Below are 23,095 nucleotides of genomic sequence, written 5' to 3'. Positions count from 1 at the left end.
AATATAGCACATAGCATTGCTAGCACCCCTCCCTAATTTATCCTTGTGAAAAATTTAAGGCATTTGCTTTTTTTTTTTAAATCTCCTTTTATAAAATCTTACTAATTTAAGAGGGGTTCATTTATTTTATTTACATGTTCTTTATGAGATACACACATTACAAAATCTTCGTTTTCTTGATGGCCTGCCTTTTCACAGTTTTGCTTGTTTGAGACAAGCCACCTGGAACTCAGAAATCTCACTGTCTCCTAAATGCTGGGGTTAAAAGTGTATGCACCACCTAGAACCCCTGCTCAGATGTAGCCCATGGCAGCTCAGTATCCAAGTGGGTTCCCTAGTAAGGGGAACAGGGACTGTCTCTGACATGAACTCCATGGCTGGCTCTTTAACCACCCCCCGAGGTGGGAGCAGCCTTGCCAGGTCATAGAGGACCTGATTACAGTCAGTCCTGATGAGACCTGATAAGTAGGGTCAGATGGAAGGGGAGGAGGTCCTCCCCTAACGGTGAACTTGGAGAGGGTCATGGGAGGACATGAGGAAGGGAGGGTGGGATTGGGAGGGAATGAGGGAGGAGGCTACAGCTGGGATACAAAGTGAATAATATATAATTAATATAAAAAAATAAAAAATTTAATTAAAGAGATGTAGCCTATAGGCAGCTTAGTCTCCATGTGGGTTCTTTAGTAAGGGGATCAGGGGCTGCCTCTAACATGAACTAGGTTGCCTGCTCTTTGATCACTTCTCCCTGGTAGGGCGACCTTGCTGGCCCACAGAGGAAGAGGATCCTGGCAGTCCTGATGAGATTTGATAGGCTAGGGTCAAACAGTAGGGGAGGGGAAGAGGGGGAAGCGGGGGAACTTAACTGGGTGTGGTACACACCTTTAATCATAGCACTAAGGAAAAGTAGGTAGGTGGATCTCTGTGAGTTCAAGACCAACTTGGTCTACATAGTGAGTTTCAGGACAACTGGAGCTACAAAAAAACAGAAAGATTTGAGGCCTGCCTGGGTTTTGAAGTAAGATCCTGTTTCAAGTATTCCCAAACCAACTAGCCAAACAAGCACTCATTTCAGATTATTGTAAATTTTATCCTTATTTGCTTCTTTATTTTTTCATGAATTATTTATTTAGTTTGTTCCTTCCTTTACCCCTCCCTTTTTTCTCTCCTCGCCTCCCCTCCCCTTCCCTCCTCTCCCCTTCCCCGTATTGACCATGCATGTTAAAAATGATTTCAGGGCTAGAGAGATGACACAGAGTATGTCTTGCTCCTGCAGAGAACCAAGTTCAGTTCCCCATACTCATATTGGACAGCTGAGCTGCCTGTAACTAGAGTTCCAACCTCTCTGAGCTGCATTGGCACACCTTCACATGTGGCACACACTCACACATATACACATGATTTTAAATAAGTAAATGAATAAAAATAAGGATGACTTTACAACCGTGTGTCTCCAGTGACACCTTTGAGTCACCCAACAGGCTTTGGCCTGCTCCAGGACTGCTGATAGTTTTCCTGCCTTGCATCCACAATTGCCTATACCAGATAATGTTGGAGAGAAAGAAAGTCATTAGGACAACTGTACCAGGGACTGGAGAGATTGCTCAGCACTTAGGAACATATCCTCCTATCCCAGATGGTAACAGTTTGTTTCCAAGAACCCACATCAGCTGGCTCACAACCACCTGTAACTCACTTCCAGGGGATCCAACACCTATGGTCTTAGTTACCTGTACTCATGACCACATACACACATGCATGTATGTATGCAAATTGAAAAATACATATGTAAAATAAATCTATTTATTTGTTTATTTCGTTCTTTATTTATATAAAAATTCAGTATGCCATACCCTAACTTCTTGCTCTGATTTTTGGCCTTTGTCTACTCTTGCCTCTTTTTCTCTCTACACTGGAACCCAATTTTACTGGGTTGTCCCAGGAGTTTCTGTCTTTGTAAACAAAATGAGTTATTGTTGTATATCTTAATTTAGTATAGGTTACATTTTTAAAATGGTTGGTTAATATAATTGATTACATATGGAGATAGCTTATATTCAATAAAATATAGATTAAAATATTATTTTTTCATTTTGTGGGGGATCAGGCGATGGTTGATGGAACTTGGTTCTCTTCTTCCGGCCTTTAAGGGTTTCAGGGATCTTGTTCTGGTCATCAGACTTGACAGCAAGGTCTTTACTTAATGAACCACAATGCTAGACATATCAAAAGCACAGCTTTAGTATCTGCTTCTGTGTGTGAGATATCTTTTGTCTTTTTTCTGTACTTGGTTGCCTCACCCTTTTAGGGTATTATGTGTGCACATGCTGTGTGTGTGTGTGTGTGTGTGTGTGTAAAATGCATATATCTGTCTTCATTTGTGTGATGGGTATCAGTTGTCAGCTGCTGTCCACCTTAACTTTTGAAATAGAGTCTCTCACTGGAACTTAGAGCTAGGCAACTTAGCTGGACTGGCTGGCCAGCCATCCCTAGGGGTCTGCCTGTGTCTTACTCTTATCTGTGGGGATTATAAATGCATACTACCATGCCCAGCTTTGGTGTGGGTGCTGGGACCATGCAGGTGCTTTTGTGGCAAGCACTTTATCTGCTGGGATAGCATCTCAGTCCCTACCTTCACCTTGAGTAGAAATGCAGGTCAGCCCTGAGATAAATGCAGGGACTCACACTATGTGAATTACTTCCCTGGTCCATTCTCTGGGCTCCTTAGATCGTCTTTAGGTTTTAATTGTTATTATAAAATAAGGAGAAGAGGTGAAGGATTATTTTCTATGAGGAATTTACAGAATTAAAATGAGCAAATAGGTAAAAGGGTCAATTTTTCAGATTTTTTAGACAGACCAAAAGTCTGCAATAGAGTAGGAATTTAAATTATAGTTCTTAGATGAAAGAACGTTAAAAATGGCTTTGTCTGTTTCCATCAATTCTTTCCACTACCAGTGTGAGATAATTTATTTTTATCTCCCTTGGGAAAAAAAATGCCATCAGATACTGTAACTAAGATATGCCCTCATCCTCTGTTCATCAGTCGAGTGAATGATCTTATGTTTCCTTACAGGACTGAATTTACTCTTAAAGAAACCATGTCCTCTGGAGGTGCTGAAGATGACATCCCACAGGGAGAGAGGAAGACTGTTACAGATTTCTGTTATCTTTTGGATAAGTCCAAGCAGCTATTCAATGGGTTAAGGTCAGTAGACTCTAGATGTGTTAAACTTTACCCTATTTCTGTGTTCCCCCTGACTGCTTTATGCATGGACTTACATATAACACAGGTACATTTTATATGCACACACACAAACACTCACACAGGTCATCGTGGGCTAAAGTAAGATCCTGCCTCAAAAACAAGACAAAAAACAAACAGAAAGAAGTGATTGTAGTCTTTTTCTTTGACAGTGTTTATTCTTAGATGAAAAAAACAATGTGTTGGGCTGAAGAGGTGTCTCAGTGGTTAAGGACTACTTTTCCAGAGGACCTAAGTTCAGTTCCCAGTACCCATGTTGGGCAACTTGCAATTACCTTAACCCCAACTCCAGAGGATCCAGTGCCCTTTTCCCAGTTACACACAAATAAAAATAGAAGTAAATCTAAAACTTTTACCCAGGGTCAGATGAAAGGGGAGGAGGTCCTCTCCTATCAGTGGACTCGGAAAGGGGCAGGGATGATATGAGGGTGGGAGGGAATGAGGGAGGGAGATACAGCTGGGATACAAAGTTAATAAACTGTAACTAGTATTAAAAAATTAAAAAACTAAAAAAATATATTGTTACCATTCAGCTAGCTAAGGTCTTTTGTTTTACCTTGATAGGAATTATGAGTAGACAGGAGACACTTGCAGTGCTGAGCTCTGAGGCCTGGGGGCTCTTCTGGCAGTCCTAAGGCAGGCCTATTGTTCAGGCTTTAAAAGGTAAGGATTTGGAGCTTCAGGCAGTCAGGTTAGAGGACTGTAGCTCTATTATTTGTCCACCAGCAACCCCAGTACTTAGAAGCTGGTATAAAGCTCTGACATCAGTAATCAGGGCGACAGACCGCAACAAGCAGCTCCTCCTAATGTTACAGCTCTTAGAATAGGTGCTCAGCGTTTAGCAACAAGGGTGTTGGGATTCTTAGGCCTTTACATTGGTTAGTGTCGCATCTGTTGAGCCTGTGCTGTCTGTGACCCTTTGTCCTCAATGCTTGGCGGTTCTCCGAAGCCCTTGTAGAGAGTAGGCCCTACAGCTTCTTATGGTTAGCTCTTCACAGTCCTTGTGTCACTTGGCTCTGATGTCATTTATACACTAGCTCTCTTGCCACCGCCATCTCCATTCCAGTGCAGCTGACACTGCCTTTGCTCCCTCCATCTGTTCCTGCTTGTGCTGCTGATGATGTCAACTTTTCTTTGTGTTACCAGTTCAGTCTTCACTATTAATAAAAATCAAAAGTAGGGGAGAAAAACCATGTCGGGTTCCTTACTGCAACACCAGGGTGCAGCACAGGACAGTGTCTCAGCTGTCTTAGAAAGTGAGCCAAACAGCCTACTTTTCTACCCAGAAAGAAGAGTGGGCAGGACATGTGCACCAATCACACCAAATCTTTGTGCCAAAAAGGACTGTGTTTGTAGTAATCACAGGTTTTCTGCTGGACCATCAGTGCAAACGCTTTCCTTCTGGACTGAGTAAAAGTGGCTACGGGGTCATCTGGAATTCACTGAAGTTTGTGGTGGTCAAAAGACTGGTATAGGTCTTCTGAAACACTTGTAGCTGGAATAGTACCTTCTAGTGACAGAGGTTGCTCCTTTGTTAGCAAGCAGCTGAGGTTACCATGCAGTTTCCTTAAGATATCTGTAGAGGAGTGCTGGCATGAAGACAGTCCACCAGACAGCCTAGTTGATAGTCATTCCCTTAAGTAAGCTGAGACGCCAGGGAATAGCCGGCCATCTATCAGGAGTCAAATCACCCCATTACCTGACATCTTAGATTAGTAAAAGGAGAAAATTAAAGTGAGTACCTGGAATAAAGCCTTGTTAAAATTAAGAGACTTACAGGTGCATTTTTTAATTTAAAAAGCTCTTAGATTTATTTATGTATATGAGCATTTTGCCTGAATATGAGTGTGTACCATGTGCAAGGCTGGTAGCCATGGAGGAGAAAAGAAAGCATCCAAACTGGAAGGCTAGGACATGCCCAACTCTCAACAAATAACAGAGAGGGAAGAATGAGGGAGAGAGGAGGCAGTTTGACCAGGACAGTAATAAAGAGACAGGTTGCAGAGAGAGAACTCAGGTGAAGACCAAAGAAGCCAGGAGATTAGAGCAAATGGCTGGAGTTAGTTTGAGGCCAAGCAGAGCAATTCAGAAGCTGAGAGAAAAAGCCATTTTGAGTAAGTCAGGTGGGAGAGAAGTTTGGGGCAGAACAACTGAGTTGAACCAGCCAGCTATGCGTTCAGAAAGAGTAAGAAATTAAGAATAAGAATAAGGGTGAGCTTATTAAGCAGTAAGTCTCAGCAGCTGAAAACATTCTAGGCCTTGGTTAGGTTGTACAGAGGCTAGAAGCTTCCAGGCATAGCCTAGGTTAACAGACAGAGGCAGTAAGCATCCGAGACAAAAACTGAAGCAGGTGAATAAAAGTTCCTTTTACAGGCATCTAATTTTATTCATGAAAGTTTTGAGGTTTAAGCACTCTGTTTTTTCTTGATGTGTATGAATGTTTTGCCTGCATGTATGTAAGTATGCCTCGTGCATGTCAGATGCATGCTGGTGCTTGGGGAGGTCACGGAAAGGTGCCAGATCTCCTGGAGCGGTAGTTATGGACCATCATGAGCCACCATGCAGATTATGGGAATTGAACCTAGTTCCTCTGGAAGAGCAGCCAGTACTTTAAACAACTGGAATCTCTCCAACCTAACTGTGGTTTTGAGACACGGTCTTCTTGAATGCAAAGTAGTATCTTCATAAAGTAATATCTTAATATTTGACAATACTAATAATGGTGAATTTTGATTGTTTACCTTAAATAGTGGATAAGAAAATCCAGCAAAGATTCACTTTAGTATTTTATGTGAATGATCCTCTTAAATTTAAGCCTTAACTAAAGTCTGAATCTTCTGTGAACACATAGATCTTGTGTGAAATATTATTAGCTCACAGTAACCCTACTGGGTAGCCCTGTACTCTGTTTCAGAAATTACTGTTTTGATTCTCTGCCAACTTCTCTTTTCTACCCCTGGCTTTTTTATTCCCCCATTATTGGGAATCAAACCCAGGTGTTATAGGTTTTTCCTCCCTTCCCTAAGGCCATGAGACTCAATTATTATTTATAGCTACCTAGCCTATATAGCTAGGCTCTTTATGACTAGCTCATAACTTAAAATATCCCATTATACTAATTTACATTCTGTCACATGGCTGGTTACCTGGGCCCAGGAACCGTGCGTCTATCCTGTTCCCATCTTGCCAGCTGAATCCCAAGAACGTGGCTCTATCCCAGAATCCCTTCTGCCTGCTGGATGTCCCACCTATTTTCTGCCTCAGCCATAGACCATGGGTTGTTTTTTTTTTTGTTTGTTTGTTTGTTTGTTTGTTTGTTTGTTTTAATTGACAGGTGTTGCATCCTTAAAATACACAAGAGATTTCTTGTACACGCAGATTGGTTTCATACTAGGCAAACATTGGTTCATTGGTGTGTGTGGGGCTGGGGGAAGAAAATGGTTTTGTTATCCCGTACCTGTCTCTGGAGCTGTCTTTTTCAGTTCAGACTGTCTTCTTGTATTTGTATGTGTATGAGTGCCTGGCCACATGCTTTTCTGTGCACTACTTGCACATGTCACACCCTCCAGAACTGAACTTCCAGGTGTCCGTGAGCTGCCATGTGAGCTGACAGTTGAACTTGGGTCCTCTTGGTAGTGTAAGACCTGGGGTCCCACGGCTCAGGAGTTCAATCGCGCCCTTCCCAGAAACTCCCCCCAGACCAAGACTCGTTGCAAAAGCAAGAGGTTTATTAACCATTGCGCAACGGGGTCACCCCTGCCGGTCAGCAAAGAGTGGCACCGGGAGGCAAAGGCCTTTAGGTTTTTAAAAGAAAAATTGCGGGAAATTTGAAGTTGCAGTTTTGGCAATTTAGGATTGGATGAGGAAGTTATAAAGTAAGATAATTGGTTAGTCTTAGGTATTCAAGCTGGGCCAGTCCTGCCAAGTGTGGATGCAGCTGCAATTTAAGGTGGGGGTGGTTAGCTCATCCTTGAAGATTAGGGGCTACAGACTTTTGGCTGGAGGTCAGGAGCTACTCAGAAGAAGGATTGAGGCCATCTGAGTTGTTTGCTAAGAAACACTATCTCGAAGACAAGGGTCTGGTCCTTCTTTTGCTGAGTGAAGGTCATTGCTTGCTTGCCCTTTTTTTATATCTGTCCTCACAGATAGGGTCACATTCTTTCACTCTCTGGAAAGGTACTAAGAGGCTTTAGCTTAACCTGGACCTAAAACTCAAAACTATAGGCTTTAGAAGACATATAGGTTACAAAGTTATCCTAACCCTTTCAGTAGAACAGCCACCTTGAGCCGTCATCCTCCCAGACCCTAGAAACTGTCTTTTAACGTGGAATTTTAAAAAATACTTTAGTTGAGGGCCTAAGAAGGTAGTTGGGTTGGTAAAGCATTTGCCTTGGAAGCTTAAGGTCCAGGAGCTAGAGCCGTGAGTGTGGTAGGGCACACTTGTAATCCTTGCTTGAGGAGGTGGAGACAGTAGTTTCCCTGAGGCTCCGTGGCCATCCAGTCTGACCAACATGGTGAAATTTGAGGTCATTGAGAGATCCTGTCTCAAAAAACAGTGTAAATAAGACCTTAGTCACAATATCAAAGGCGGACCTGGCCAAACATTCACACACTCACACACACACACACACACTCACACACACACACACACACACACACAGAGGCTCACACACATACATACACAGGATCACAAAGGTTTTAGTAGAGATATTAATGAAAAGTTGTCTTTTCATTAGAGGTATGATTAAGTCACAAAAAAGAAAATTGTAAAAGCAGTATTTTTTAAGATTAGAAAAAATACTATTTTAAATTCTCTGTGTGTGTGCACACTTTCGAGTCCATGCTCCCAGAATCTAGAAGAAGCTGGATCCCTAGGAGATGGAATCACAGTGGTGAGCCAGCTGATGTGACTGCTGCGGATGGAACCCAGGTCCTCTTTGAGAGCAGTACCTTTTCATAACTGCTGAGCCATCTCTCTAGCCCCACATGACTTTTTTTAAAAGATTTTATTTTTTTATCTGTGAATGTTTTATTTATATGTTTGTGAGGACACTATATGTAAACGGCACAATCAGAAAGGATGTCAGATCCTCTGGAACTGGGACTCACAGGAAGTTGTGCACCAGCGTACGGGTGCTAGGAACTGAACCTGAATTCTCTGCAAGAGCAGGAAGTGCTCTCTAACCAGCTCAGTCATCTCTTCAGACCCCACATGACTTGTTTTTTTTGTTTTTTTTTAATTAAAAAAAAAAAAAGTGTTAAGTGAATTCTCTGTGACAGGCAAGGTAGAATATACCTGTGCTAGTTACTTTTTAACAACTTGATACAAGTTAGAGTCATCTGGGAAAGGGAATTTCAACTGAAAAAAAAATGCCTCCATCAGACTGCCTGTAGGCAAATCTGTTGAGCATTTTATTGATTAATAGTCTGGGAGAGCCCAGCGTACCCCCAGGGACTGTGCCACCCTAGGCAGATGGGCCAGAGATGTATAAGAAAGTAGTTGTGACTGGGGCACAGTGACACACGCCTGTAATCCCAGGAGCACTCAGGGAGGCAGAAGTAGTTAGATCACTGTGAGTTCAAGGCCAGCCTGGTCTACAAAGCGAGTCCACGACAGCCAAGGCTATACAGAAAAAACTTGTCTTGAAAAAACAAAACAAAAACAAAAAGTCGTGTAAGCAATGAGGAGCAAGCCAATAAGCAGCACTCCTCCATGGCCTTTCCTTCATGGAGGAGTTAACCTGCCTCCAGATTTCAGAGTTGAGTTTCTACCTCGACTTCCCATTATAATGTACTGTGACTGGAAAGTGTAAGCCAAATAAACACTTGCTTCCCCAGGTTGCTTTAGGTCATGGTGTTTCTTCACAGCAATAGAAAGTGAACCCAAATGTCTAGACTAGCTTAGACAACAGTTAAGACTTCATTACCAAAAAAATATAATAATAATAATAATTTTTCAATAGCTAAAATCCTATGTGCCTGTGTATGCCTTCGGGCCTTAGTTGGAAATTCTTGGAAAGAGCTCTCTCTGTGCATTCAGTGTCTTCCTTGGTGTTCAAAGGGTGGCAGAGGGGAGACATGTTGCCTTCTCTGCAGTATTCGCTTTGCCTTCTTTGAATTACTAAACCAAAAACTTAAGTGTTGATGGTTTGGTTTTGGCTTGGTTTGGTTTTGATCATTCTTTTGCAGTATATAAGATTTCTGGTGGGATAACCATGAGAAAGTTATTTTTCATTGTTCTCTTCTACCACCTTTATGTGGATCAAACTCAGATTCCCAGGTTTGTGCAGCAAGCAGTTTTATCTACTGAGGCATCTTGCTGTCTTGAGGAAGGTTTTTGATTGTCTCCTTCCTTCTGTATTTATGTTGGTTTAAATGGAAAACAAGATCACAGTGCTTACAGAGCACATGAACTACTTTGATAGCCTGAACCAGGACCCAGCTAGGGGATGAGGCAAGTGGCATCCAGGTGCAATGGTGTCAACTCTTACACTGGCCTTCCTCCAGACATTCCTTCCACTCTTACTGCCATCTTTTGTTCAGTTTCCTTTGTGTTTTCTCTTTCTTCCGTTGGTGAAAAGAGCCTTATGTTTCTTTGTTGGGCTTTGGGGAAAAGGGTATTGAGGATGGCACAGTGCTGAAAATGCAATCCAGAATTTTTTAAATTCTGTATATATGTGTGGGTTTGTGCATGCAAGTGCAGATGTCCTAGGAGGCCTGAGGTATTGGATTCCCCTGGAACTGGAGTTACAGGCAGGTGTGAGCCACCAGTGTGGGTGCTAGGTTCTCTACAAAATCACTTCCTGTTCTTAAATGCTGAGCCATCTTTCCAGCCTAAGTATGGTTTTTTTCTTTAAAAACAAAATAAACATATTCATGTGACCTGAACTGAGAATAAAGATACAGAATGTAGAGTCTCAGAAACTCCCTGGGACTGTAACGGGGTTTTTAACCTTTTCGAAGCAGAGTCTAAAAGTACCTGTCAGTGTATGAAAAGCGTCAAGGTTTTCTTTGTATCATTTCATTTGGGACGTGGATGCTAAGTCTTAACTCAAGGAGTTGTGTCTTTCCATACTATAATGAGATGTTCATTTGAGGTATCAGAGCCTTTTGTTTCTCCAGCTGTAATTATCTTAACAGAATGTTTTTCTTGATAGAAATTTCCTGTTTGGAATATATGCTGAGTAATTAGTTCTTCCTTCCATTCACTGTAAGAAAACACTCCAGAGAATAAGAAATGGGTAAAGTGAATGGTGATTTGCTTATAATAGTGCTTGCATGTAGTTTCAGTAGTCATGAAGTGAGGATAATGTTTTTAAAAGCTTTGAATACTTTCAGGAAATGATCAAAAGCTTGAGTGCTTACCAGGCTCTGGTTGCCATGGTGACTAAAACTGTGAAAGCAGAATGGAATACTTGGTGGGATTATTCCAGGCAGCAATTCCAGACCTAGGTTTGAGAAACGCAGCTGTGTCTCCCACTGATAGTGGTTATCTTGCAAAAGCAGAGGCCTCTAAGTTCCTAATTATTTCCTTCTAGAGAAGTTAGTACATAAAGCCAAAACAAGCCTTGGAGGAGCAGGCTGAGGCTGTGGATATGTACCAAGTGTAACGGTCTTGGGTGAACTTAATTTTAGAAATTAAATAAATGTACTCCCAATGCTCACTCCCAATGATCTGTAGTATCTTCACTAGAGGTTTCTCTTTGTGGTGTCCTTGTTACTACAAAAAAAAAAAAAAAAAAAGGCAAATGAGAAATGAAGTTTGTTCCATTGTCCCCTCCCCTTCCCTTTTTCTATCTTCTTCTTCACTTATCTTTCTTTCTTTTTTTTTCTTTCCATCTTTCTTTTCTTTTTAAAACATGTTTTTTCTGTATAGCCCTGGCTGTTCTGTTACTCACTGTATAGACCAGGCTGGTCTTGAACTCAGAGATCTACCTGCCTCGCTCCCGAATGCTAGTGTTAAAGTGTTAAAGGTATGTGCCATCACTGCGCAGCTACTCTTTCTTACTATTCTCCCAGAGTCCAATTATGCAAACTAATAATGTTTTTACAGAAATGACACCGTCTGTTCCCCATGCTTTCATTTCATTTGGCTTACCACACAGAAGAGTCAGGTGTGCATTTGACATACACAGCCACCAAATACAATGGGTGTCTTAGGTTCATAGTCTAGAAAAGCATTGACTTAGTATTAGAAATTTAATGTGAGCTGGGCATGGGACAGTTGTAATCTCAGCCTTGGGAGGCAGTGGCAGGAGGATCACCACAAGTTGCAGGCCAGCCAGGGCCACACAATAAGATCAGGTAAAATAATGATAATAAAATAATAATAAAGACAGATTTAATGTGAGCCACAAATGTAGTTTTATATTCTAACTAAAAAGAAACATTAATAAATATGTTGTTTGATTCAGTGTGTCAATAGCTCTGTTTTATCATATGATCTATGTAGAACTTTCCAAGAAATACATGTTCTTTTACATATCTAGTCCTTGGATGCAGTGACTGTTTTACACTGGCTTGCATCTCAATTCATATTAGACTAGAAATTATCATTTCTAGTACTAAGTAGCTCTGTGTGGCTTTGTGGCTCATGGCTCAAGCCAAATTACCCAGTTTGGGCTTCTGTCCTCACTGGGGCCCACACAGCTCTCTGGTTAATCAGTATTGCCTATTCTGAGTCCTCTTCTTTGATGGTCCCATCATGTGCCTCCTTTTGGCTTCTCACTTCTTCATAGATACTGATAGCATGCAGGGCATTTGGCTGTTATCTCCAACCACCTGCGTTTTGGAAATTGTTGGGTGCTTCATCACTTGTTATGTTCTTTTGAGGGGGTGTGCCAGAACAAAAGTATCATAGCCTGGTTGCTTAAGTCGTGGATTTTCTCCCAGTCCTAGAGGCTGCAAGTCGAAACTTTGGGTGTTGGCAGGTTTGATTCCCTCTGAGGACTGTGCACTCTCTCCTGTGTCCTCATACAGTGTCATTATGTAAGGGCCCTGGCTTTTCTCTGTGTGCCCAGCTCTCAGGACACAAATTAGACTGTTTAAGGGTCCCAGAGTTAGTATCGATGAAAAATGTTTTCTGTGGGTTTTTAATTTGTTGTTTTGTAGTTCAGTCAATTTTGGGAAGGTTCTCAGTAGAATCAAAGCTTCTGCAAAATCTAGCAATTTAAATGTCATACTAACATATTAAACAGTAGAGCAGATTGGTCTGTTCTCAGCAGTTATTTTAAACTCTCAAAGGTCTGTTAAGGCTCTTCTTAGATCTTAATGTGTCTGTCTGGTACAGAGCAGGGCTTCTCTGTGTAGCCTTGGCTGTCCTGGAATTCTGTCTGTAAACCAGGCTGGCCTTGAACTCAGAGATCCACCTGCCTCTGTCTCCTACGTGCTGGAATTAAAGGCATGTGCTACCACCAAGTGGTTTAAAATACCTTCTTAAAACTCCCTCTGCTTCAAGAACAAAACACTATGATTCTTGCTGATTTAAGAAAATCTAGAATTGTGGATATAGCTCAGTGGTAGACTATTTGCCTAGTGTGTGTGATGCCTGCATTCAATCTTAGTATTAAGAGGATAAAGAAATCTAGATTTTACTCTAAATGGTAGAAAAAAAAGAGGAGAATGTTAGATTAGGAGTTAGAATGGGTTTGAATTTGAGCCTAACCATACTGGCCACAGTTCCCAAGCAACTTTACACACACACACACGTGTATATATAAACTTATGTGTATGAGAACATAGAAAAGAGACAATTTGAGGATCACACTAAGGAAAAAGAAGCCAGTGAAAGACATTGTAAAAACAGAAGAGTTGTAGATGCCATACCACAGAAGACTGGTGTGAAGAGGGCTGAAGGGTAATCTGTAGGTAGGCATTAGTGATCATAGCTCACCCAAGTGAGTGAAGATGGTAAATTTATAGAAACTTCCAGATTTTTGACAACTTAGCTTCACACTGGCTACACCCGCAAGGATCGTGTTAGTCTGTTTCTTCCTAGCCTCCTACTAGTGTCTGCTAACAGCACGAAGGATTTAAAGAGATGTTGGTGTCACCCCAGCACATTCCTCTAAAACATCAGAAAAAGAGTGTGAGCAGCCAGCTTACAGCACCAGTGCCTTTGCAAAATGAAATGCAAGGTCATTTCACTTATGGGGTAATTCACAGAGCCCCATTTAATTTAATTTCATGAGTCATTAATTTCCCATCTCTATTGACAGCAGTAATAATCGGATGATGCATTCAGAGTTAAAAGCCAGATTCAAGCTCTAAATATAAGAAAAGTTTGTCTAAAACTCGTTATCAAATACATTATTTAATTTTAGACTCTCAGCATATTATTGTGATTTATATGTTAGCTCTAATATGTATGTCATTAGGAAAAGGGTGATCATAGCAAAAAAATAGTTAACCTCACTTTGCAAAAGAAACAGTTGTATAGTTGATTCTTAATTCCTTTTATTTATTTGGTGTGAGAGAAGGGGTCGGGCACACAAGCCACATCAATTATGAGAAGGCCGAAGGGCAACTTCTGGGAGTTGGCTCTCTCCTTGGACCGTGTGAATCTTGCAGCTCAGGTCACAAGGCTTGGCAGCAGGTGCTCTTGCCAGCTAAAGCAGCCGTGGCTGATTCCTTAGGCTGTGGTGCTAAGGGCTCTGAATCCTTTTAAGGAAATTAGTATTAAAAATATATAACTAACATTGTTCATTGCTCTAAATGTGAGAACTGTTTGTGTACTGTCATTTACTGACAAATAGTAGTTATTTTTCTTAGTGGTAACTCCAAGACTGGGCACAAAGCATTTGTCCTAAAAGCCCTGTTTTGTACGACAAAGAAAATAGAAATACAACTTTTATCATAATCATCATATGTATGCACATGCCGTACTCATGTGGAGGTCAGAAAGCAGCCTGTGGTGTCCGTGTTCTCCTTCCATCTTCATATAGGGTCTGGAAACTGAACCCAGGCTTAAACAGCTAACACTCTAACCACTGAGGGATCTCACAAGCCTACAACTTCTTTATTTAAGCAACAAAACAAATATTACAAGAAAACAGTCTGACTATGGGTTGTTTGGGTACTTTTTGGTTGTTTTCTTTTGGGTTTTCATATTACACTTTTTTTCTTAGGATGAGTTTTTAGAAACATTTATGAATGTGTTTCTGCATTGTTTGCTGGCGGTGTTGCTGTTGCTTGTTTGTTATTTATATAGACAAGGTCTCCCTATGTGTAGCTTAGAATGTCTTCAAACTCAGGATCCCCCTTGCTTAGACCCTTTGCATGCTGTATGACAGACATGTAATACCATGTGTGGCTCGTGTGTGTGTGTGTGTATGTGTGTGTGTGTGTGTGTGTGTGTGTGTTTTAAAGATGTATTTCTTATGTTTAGTGTTCTGCCAGAAGGGGGCACCAGATATCATTATATGATGGTTGTGAGCCACCATGTGGTTGTAGGAATTGAACTCATAACCTTTGGAAGAGCAGGCGGTGCTCTTAACCTCTGAGCCATCCCTCCAGCCCCCTCAAGTGTGTTTTTTATAGCTAAGTATTTGAATTTGAATCTTTCAGTCCTGAAATTCCTTGAATTTGTAGATTTTCTCCATTTCAGGTGCTTATTTTTTCTTTGTTTGCAAGGGGCAGAATTTAACTCTTCTTAGAGCATTTTGTTAAAGTACAATTAACTGATACAACCCAGGGCTAACTAGTCACATTCTATTTTTGTCCTCTTTATGTAGACCCCAAGTTCATTTGTCATATTACCTGCATTCCAGAGTACAGCAGGCAGAGTTTTGTCAGCCCACAGTGGCTTCATTTCCCGTCCTTGGTAATAATTAGATGCTCCAAAGTCCAATCCCAAGGTTTCTCATGACAACAACCTTCTCTCAACACCAGTTTTTACACTAGCTCTTCCCAAATATTTATGCCTTACTACTGGAGATTTATTACTAACTCCCAAATTACCTGTTAGCTGTCTGCAGCCCTCTAAATTCATTAAGTATATCTTCTTGGTAAATATAACATTTATTCGCCTGAAGTAATGATTGTCTTGGACACCTACTGCCTCCGTCTGCTAACCTAGGCCTACTCCTAGAAGCTTCTAGCCTCTGTGCAATCTAATTCAGGCCTAGAATGTTTTCAGCCTCTGAGACTGCTGATAAAGCTCACCCTTTCTAGCTCTTTCCGAATTCTGGCTAGCTGGTTCTGGTTCACACTCTTCTCCAAGCTGACTGAATCAAACTGGTTTCTCTGAGCTTCTGAGTGAATTGCTCTGCTTGGCCTCAAAAGCAATCTATTCCAGTCTTCTGGCTCCTCCTCACTCTCTGGCTCATTCAGTCTTCACCTGTAGCTTGTTCTGTCTTCCACCTGTGTCTATAAAACTCCCCAGGTAAAACTGCCTCCCTCCTCTCTCTGCACTGCTCTCCCTCAAGTTGTCTCTCTTTCCTCTTCTGTGAGAGTTGGCCATATCCTATTCTGTCAAATCTTTTTCTGGTTTGACACTTTGTGTCTCAGTTAGACATCACTTTCAAACATGGGTGCTTCCCTTCTACAAACTAACTTTACCTTTATTGTTTGGGATTAAAGATGTGTACTAAGGGATGTCTGCAATCCAGCCAGATCACACAGACCTAGAAGATCTTTGGATGTGATCAGAGTAGCCATGTCGATGGATTAAAATTCTTCTACACTTCTCCATTACAGGCTTTTGAGTAATCAGTTTTAGATCAGGTGGTGAAATGAAGATGGAGTAACTTAATATTATATTCATTGCCCCAAAGAAGCTAATATGATTAGACCCAATGTTCGTAGGATAAGGAGTATTTGTTTATCTAAGACAGATATGACGGTTATCAGGCTTAAGGACATGGGGTATTTATTTCTCTTCTAAGAAGGGGATAGAATAGCACAGCTACACATCCGCTTATAGTTATGGCTGTATTCCTTAAAGCAGGGTTTCCACATTGCTGCAGTCTTAGCTAAAGATAAACATTAGAAATCAGTAGTACCTGTCAATGAAGACATGGTTGTTTCCTCGTGGGGGAAGCATGTGCAGAGGATACTAACATGAACTGTAGTTTAGTGTGAGACTAGGAAAACATGTGTTCTGGTGCCTAGAATTATTTTTGCTTCAAAAATTAGAACTTAGTATAACAGAGAAAACCTAAAGGTAAGTACTTTAATCAATGTGATTTATATTATCACAAGACAAAATTTCTGGAAATTTAAAGTCAATGCCCACTTCACTTTTACAGAGATTTGCCACAGTATGGACAGAAGCAGTGGCAGTCCTACTTCGGAAGAACTTTTGATGTTTATACCAAACTCTGGAAATTCCAGCAGCAGCATCGGTAAAGAGTTTCATAGCTAAAGGGCGATAAAGGGGCATTGTATAATTGTATACCAGCCACAGTTCTGTGAACAAATTTAGTGTTTTGTCTTGTTCTTTGTTTTTTGTTTACATATTTAGTATGGTGTGTGTGAGTGTGTGTGAACACGGGTCAATGCAGATAACAAAAATGTATTGTAATCAAGCTGCTACTGATCGCTCAGGGCCTCAGAACAGACTAGGGAGCTGAACTGTGACACACACCCTACCTCTCACAACCCCAACCCCACCCACCCCTGCCCTGAGCCAGAATGTTACAGAGCTATTAAGCTTGAAAAACCACAAACATCTGTGCCAAGTTACAGGTTTTTTTGTTTGTTTGTTTTGTTTTTTTTCCCACCAATCAGTATTTATGGTTAGAGGACCTCCTTAGGAACATGTCTCTGTGGTACACTTACCCTGCTCCCGTTGGTTGGATTATTCAACTGTGACGACTTGCCTAGCGTTCATACTAGGATGTCCGTTACCCAGAGAGGTCTTGGGAACTTAAAGTTCATTTGACCGCCTATTCAAAGTGTCAGTTTTATTCAAAATGACTTCACCTTCTGTGTGTGTGTGTGTGTGTGTGTGTGTTTAGGTCAGAGGGTTATTGGCTGGATTCAGATCTTGCTTCCACCATATGGGTTCTAGAGATTTAGTCATCTTATTGGCTCAGTCGTAGTGCTTTTAAAATAACATATTTCAGTGCTTTTTAAAGTAGTATATCTTAATGACCCAAATAAAAACAGGGTTTTGTTTTGTTTTGTTTAATTTTTTAATGTACTCTTCTCTGATTTTTAATGAATGTGTTATATGAAATGGTCTGTTCCTGCTTTCACATGGAAAGATGATCTGTGGTTTCATTCTGAAATGAGTGGTTAATTACCTATGCTATGGGGAGGGTTCTTTGGGGTTTTTGTTTTTTGGTTTTTGTTTTTTTTTTTTTTTTTTTTTTTTTTTTTTTTGTAGTTTTTCAATGTAGAGTTTCTGTGTGTGGCCCTGGCTAGTCTGAACTCACTTGTTAGATCAGGCTAGACTTGAACTCACAGAGATCTGCCTGCCTTTTCCTCCTGAGTGCTAGAAATAAAGACGTGTGCCACCTGCCTGGCTTCAATAGACACTTTATAAATATTTTTTAGCTGGGTGTAGTGACACACATTTACAATTCTACTGCTTAGGAAGTGGAAACAGGATCAAGAGTTGATGCTCATTCTCAGCTACACAGGTTTTCAAGGACAGTCTTGGTACATGAAATCCTGTTCCCCAAAAAACAACTGAGGCTGGAGAGATGACTCAGGAGGTTCAGTGCTTGTCATACAGTGTGAGACTAATCCCAGCTAATCATGTAGTAAGATGGCAAGCAAAGACAGGAATCCCTGGCTAACCTCTGTACACAGTAGTGACCAAGAATATGAGAGGTGATACCTGACTATCATCTGACTGCCACCCTTGAGCGGAGACATACACACTTGTACTCACACAATCACATGCTCAAGCACACTCGCATACACAAATTAAATAGACATAAACACACGATGTAACATAGATCAGTAGAGAAACACTTTATAATGTTGTTGAATGACTATGGCGAAATCTTATAATTCATAAACTTTGGTAATAAGATATATTGAATTTATAGGTTCGGTTCCTTTTGAAATTTATATTTTGTTATTTCTTTTGTTTTGTTTTTTGTCTCCTATGTAAACAGACAAGTCCTGGATAATCGGTATGGCTTGAAGCGGTGGCAAATAGGGGAAATCGCCTCCAAGATCGGGCAGCTGTATTACCACTATTAGTAAGTGAATTATGCATGCAAAGAAGAAAGTGTTTCTTTGATTAAAAAAAGAATATATAGGAGGGGGGACAGTGATTTATAGATAGGATTTTGTTTAAGCCAAATGGATCAAGATGGTGTTGTGAAGTGGCCTTCCATAATTCAAGTGTTATTTGTGTCAGGAATTCTCTTCAATAACCCATTTGATCAGACCTCAGGAGTTTGATTTTGGTTTTTTTTAATAAATGATAAACACTAAATAATTTATTGTTCTTAGGACAATTTAAGTCCTGATGGTGTGTAGAGACATATAGCCTGTGTATTGTTCACAGCATTCTTTAGACACTCATCCTACTTGGCTATGTTTGACAGGTTATGTGAGGTAAAGTGACAGTTGTTTCCATCCTTGAAATAGTAACATTTGTGTAGTCCTACCTTTGAGTGAGGAAGAGATCTGCTTTCACAAAGGTAAATCTCAGCACAAAGTAACATCAATAGCAAAATACTTGAGCCTTTTATAATTTAAAAGGTAAGGAAAAACAAAACGTTCAATAGCGGCACACACCCTTGATCCCACAGGTGGATCTCTGTGAGTTTGAGGCCAGCCTGTGAGTTCCAGGACAGCCAGGGATACACAGAAAAGCCCTATCTGGAAAAAAAAAACAAAACCAAAAAAAGATAAGAAACAGTCTCATCTTCCCAATGTAGGCATGCACTTAGAATGTCCACTACTATGATCCCTCCCTCTCGTTGCTAGAACAAGACCTCAAAAATCCTTACTTATGGTGTTGAAAATCAGTGACTTTTGGAGTGCTCATCACCAGAGAAGATATGTATAGCATCCCTCCAGTGCCCAGGGAATAGTAATTAGAGAAAGGGTTGGGGGCAGAAAGAAAGTACCAACATGCAGATAGGGAGAGGGCTGGAAAGTGTCATTGGGGGGAGCAAGACACAGACACTGTAATTATGAAACCTCAGCAGCTTCAAGTGTCTGCCCTGGGTCTCCACTAAAAAGGGCCCATTAACAGCCAGTCCTTAACGGAAGAGGGGTCAAAGGTCTCTACTCTCTACTGAGCTGTTTCCTACTGATAGATTCAGAGAAAGGTTGTGTTGTTAGCTGCAGTTGTGTGCCCATTGGTGACTCCAGCAGGCTCCAATAGATAGTCCCAATTCAATTGTTGCATAAATGGCCCTGGTTAAACTAAATGAATAATGCAACAAAACCATGTCATGAATCTAGAAAAGGGACAGAAAGAAGCAAAACTTTATAGGAGTGGAAATTTTGATGAGAAAAAGGAGAGAGTAACCAGATGCATTATATGTGTGTGTGTGTGTGTGTGTGTGTGTGTGAGAGAGAGAGAGAGAGAGAGAGAGAGAGAGAGAGAGAGAAATTATCAAGGCACTAAATTAATTTTTAAAGTAAAATATTTTTAAAGTCTTATTAAACTAAACATATTAAACAGACAACATAGCTCATTAACATTTTCCAAAGAGTAGTATAGGTTAGTTAGGAGGGGAAAAACTAAAGAAATGGGCAAAAGTCCAAGTGATGGTGGATTACAGAGAGGTCATGGGTCTAACCCTGGGAGCAGATATACTAAGGTACAGTATTATCTGTCTCTTGTAGAATGAGAATGGCATGTACTTTGGTAGACCTCCGAGAAGCTTGGAACAGCAGGGAAATACTTGATTATTGCTTGACAATTGAAATATAACATGATTAATACCTCGATGACGCAAAGTTAAGACAGTTATTCCCTTCCCCCTGTGTAGAATAGGGCAATCTAGAACAAGTGTTTCTCATAAGGAATATACCCAGTTTGGGTCTTATTTAACTTTTTTTCTTACAGTTTACGCACATCTGAAACCAGCTATCTGAATGAAGCTTTCTCCTTCTATTCTGCAATCAGACAAAGATCATACTACTCTCAAGTCAATAAAGAAGACAGGTAGGTGTCAGCTGTACTTTAGGAAAGATAAAGACAAGACATTCAGCATTTTAGTTCATGTGAAAATGGGGCAAAAAAACATACATTTCCTTTTCCTTTTATTACTGTGTGTGTGTGTCCGTGTATTCATCATGCTCCCATGTGTACATGCCGTGGTGTAAATGTGAAGGTCACGGGACAACTTTTAGGAGTCATTCTCAGCTTCAACCACATAGGTTCTGAGAACCCAACTCCGGCCATTAGGTGAGTTTCTTTATCTGCTGAGCCATCTTGTCACAGAGGGTTATTTTTTGTGAATGTACCCCTGAGCAAGGCTTGTGCCCAGATGACCACCTTCTGGCCCGTGGCCACTGCTGCATTCCTGGTAGCTTCTTCAATGAAGCTGATGCCATCTGTGTAGAGATCCACAGCTCTGGTGGTGATGTCATATCAGGTAATGACATCCAGCATCTCCAGGCTTCTCAGGGTCATCAACTGGCAGCAGGGTGGCGGGGTTGATGGTTAAAGATTTATCAAAGGTCGGACTAAAAAAAGGGCTTGGTACTGAGTCATGTGGGCATTTGACATCCATCGATTGGTGGCATCCCTCAGCAGGGTTTCCACAGCATGTGAAGCAGTTATAGTTAGAGTCTGTCCCAATGTGAGCTTGTCAGCTTCTTTTACAAGAATTGTGGTGGCTGTGACGGCTCTTAAACAAAGGGCCATCCAGAAGCTACAGGATCCAATCTCTTTGAGATGTAAGCTATGGTGGTCTGGGTGGGTATGGTGCCTGTAGACTCAAGTGTTTGAATGCTTGGCCTATCGGGAGTGGCACTATTAGGAGGTGTGGCCTTGTTGGAGTAGGTGTGGTTTGTTGGAGGAAATGTGTCACTGGGGCCGGGCCTTGAAGTCTCGTATGCTCAAGTTAGGCCTAATATGGCAATCTCCTTCTGTCTGTGGATCAAGATGTAAAAAGGAGGTATCAGCTCCTCCGACACCATGTCTGGCTGAATGAGTTGCCCTGATCAATGTCTCTTCACAGCAATAAAGCCCTAAGACAGAAGGTTTCACCCTTTTCCAGGTACCCAGAGTGTAAATCAGGACTTCTTTGGCAGTGCCCTTTCTTTCATGGACATAAAGATGAGAGGCTTGAAGATATCAGGAAGAGTTAAAGTGAGAGCCTGTACCGAGCCTCTTTTACGTTCCTAAAGGCCTGTTCAGGTTCCTCAGCCCATTCCAAAGAAGTGTTGTCCCCATAGCAGAATAAAAAGGTTTGGCAATTTCAGCATGCCCAGGTACTCAAAGACAGGGCCTCCCAACTGCAACCTAGGAGTGTCTTCTGAGAACGATAGTTGCTTGGAGCTTGTTGAAGTTGTCCTGTCCTGTTAAAGGGTAGGGACATGCATGAATAACAATAACTGAATGAGTCAGTCGCAGTTCCTTGTCCTAGGTTAGCAGTCTGATCCATTTATAGTCTTTAAAATCCCTTCTTGCCCTCTGTACTGCCATTGATTGGTTGGCTAGGGGTCCTAGGGGTTCCTATAATACCAAATAGGTAGTGTCCATATCCACCAGAAAATTTAAAGTTTGGCCCCTGATGGTAAAGGATTCCATAGGCTTCTGGGGGCCTAGTTTGAGTGAGCCTCAGCCTCATTAATCTTCCATAGCTAGGATGGGCTTGGGCTTGGAGCCAGGAGTCTACCTGTTTCCACTGTGGACATTCATTTTTCCAATGACCCATTTCTTTGCAGTAGGCACATTGGTCCTTTTGCAAAAATGTTTTCTTTTTATGATGGGGTGCATGGGTAGAGTTGAAAGTGGCTGGAGCTTGCCATAGTGCAGCCACGGTGGCACACCCCATCTTCTTTACCAAAAGATTTTCTTTGCTGTCTCTGTTGTCAGACACTTTCTGGAGCAATTCTGATAGCTATAGGCTATTATTCCCTGCAAACCCATCCATCTTTCATATCATTCTATGTATGTCAGGGGCCAACTGCGCCAAGATTAATCACCTTGAGATTTGCCAGGTCCTGTGGGTCTTTAGGGGCATCCAGGAGTCACTCAAGGAAAGCTCAAGCTGATTCATCTGGGTTCTGTTTTACATCTGCTTTCTTAGATAGGTTAGTGGGCTTTCTGGCCGCTGGTGTCATCCCTTCTAACAGAACCTGGAGGTACTCACTGAATGACCTCCTTTCTCTGTGTTGTAGTCTCTTTGCCGTCTGCCTTGGCAGAGCCTTGTCTTGTCTTATCTCTGCCCTCTGGTCATTAGCCATTGAAATTATTCAGTTGTTTTTGTGAGAATTTGTTTCCTTTCTTCTGTAGTGAAGAAGGCATGGAGAATCTGTTGGCAGGTCCCATGTGAGGAGATGATTTTAAAAAAGATAGGCAATTAGAGAAATTAAGGAGTCAGGGTTACTGCTGAAAGGGGGATCCTTGTTCTTCCAGTTGTAGTTTCTGTAGTGGAGAAGGACATACAGGTAGTGCTTGTCAGGAAATTGCTGTAGGAAAGCAAGAACCAAAGGAGGTGCCACCCCAGAACTAGAATTGGAGGAGGGGTAGGAGGGCCATAAGGGACCCTCTGGCAGGTGCAGGAGGGGAAGAGATAGGAGGTGGGGAAGAGCTGGGGGTTAAGGGAAGATAAGTAGAGGAAGAGCTATTAGGTGGGATAGAAGGAAACTCAGACAGGGAGTCAGAGTGTGTCTTTCGTAGTGGGGTCCGAGGTGGTGGAGGTTGAGGCCAGAAGGGGAGCAGGGGGTAAATATGATTATATG

The 23,095-nt window shown here is 41.5% G+C and overlaps 1 protein-coding gene across 3 annotated transcripts in view; it reads left to right on the top strand.

Annotated features, from left to right (window-relative positions):
- The window catches only part of Scai (suppressor of cancer cell invasion), a 111,554-nt gene that overhangs the window by 43,125 nt on the left and 45,334 nt on the right, over positions 1 to 23,095 (top strand). For all 3 annotated transcript variants that reach the window (XR_009593837.1, XM_060390093.1, XM_021633365.2), the window contains exons 3-6: positions 3,074 to 3,205; positions 16,510 to 16,605; positions 18,331 to 18,417; positions 20,247 to 20,345. Coding sequence is in view for 2 of the 3 variants with exons in the window: in XM_060390093.1 (XP_060246076.1) it covers positions 3,074 to 3,205; positions 16,510 to 16,605; positions 18,331 to 18,417; positions 20,247 to 20,345 (414 nt within the window). In the remaining variant the exon portion in view is untranslated. The remainder of the gene's footprint in view (positions 1 to 3,073; positions 3,206 to 16,509; positions 16,606 to 18,330; positions 18,418 to 20,246; positions 20,346 to 23,095) is intronic.

Source organism: Meriones unguiculatus, chromosome 8, assembly GCF_030254825.1.
Source record: "Meriones unguiculatus strain TT.TT164.6M chromosome 8, Bangor_MerUng_6.1, whole genome shotgun sequence".
NCBI classification, from domain to species: Eukaryota; Metazoa; Chordata; class Mammalia; order Rodentia; family Muridae; genus Meriones; species Meriones unguiculatus.
This window is presented reverse-complemented; position numbering and strand designations above follow the sequence as displayed.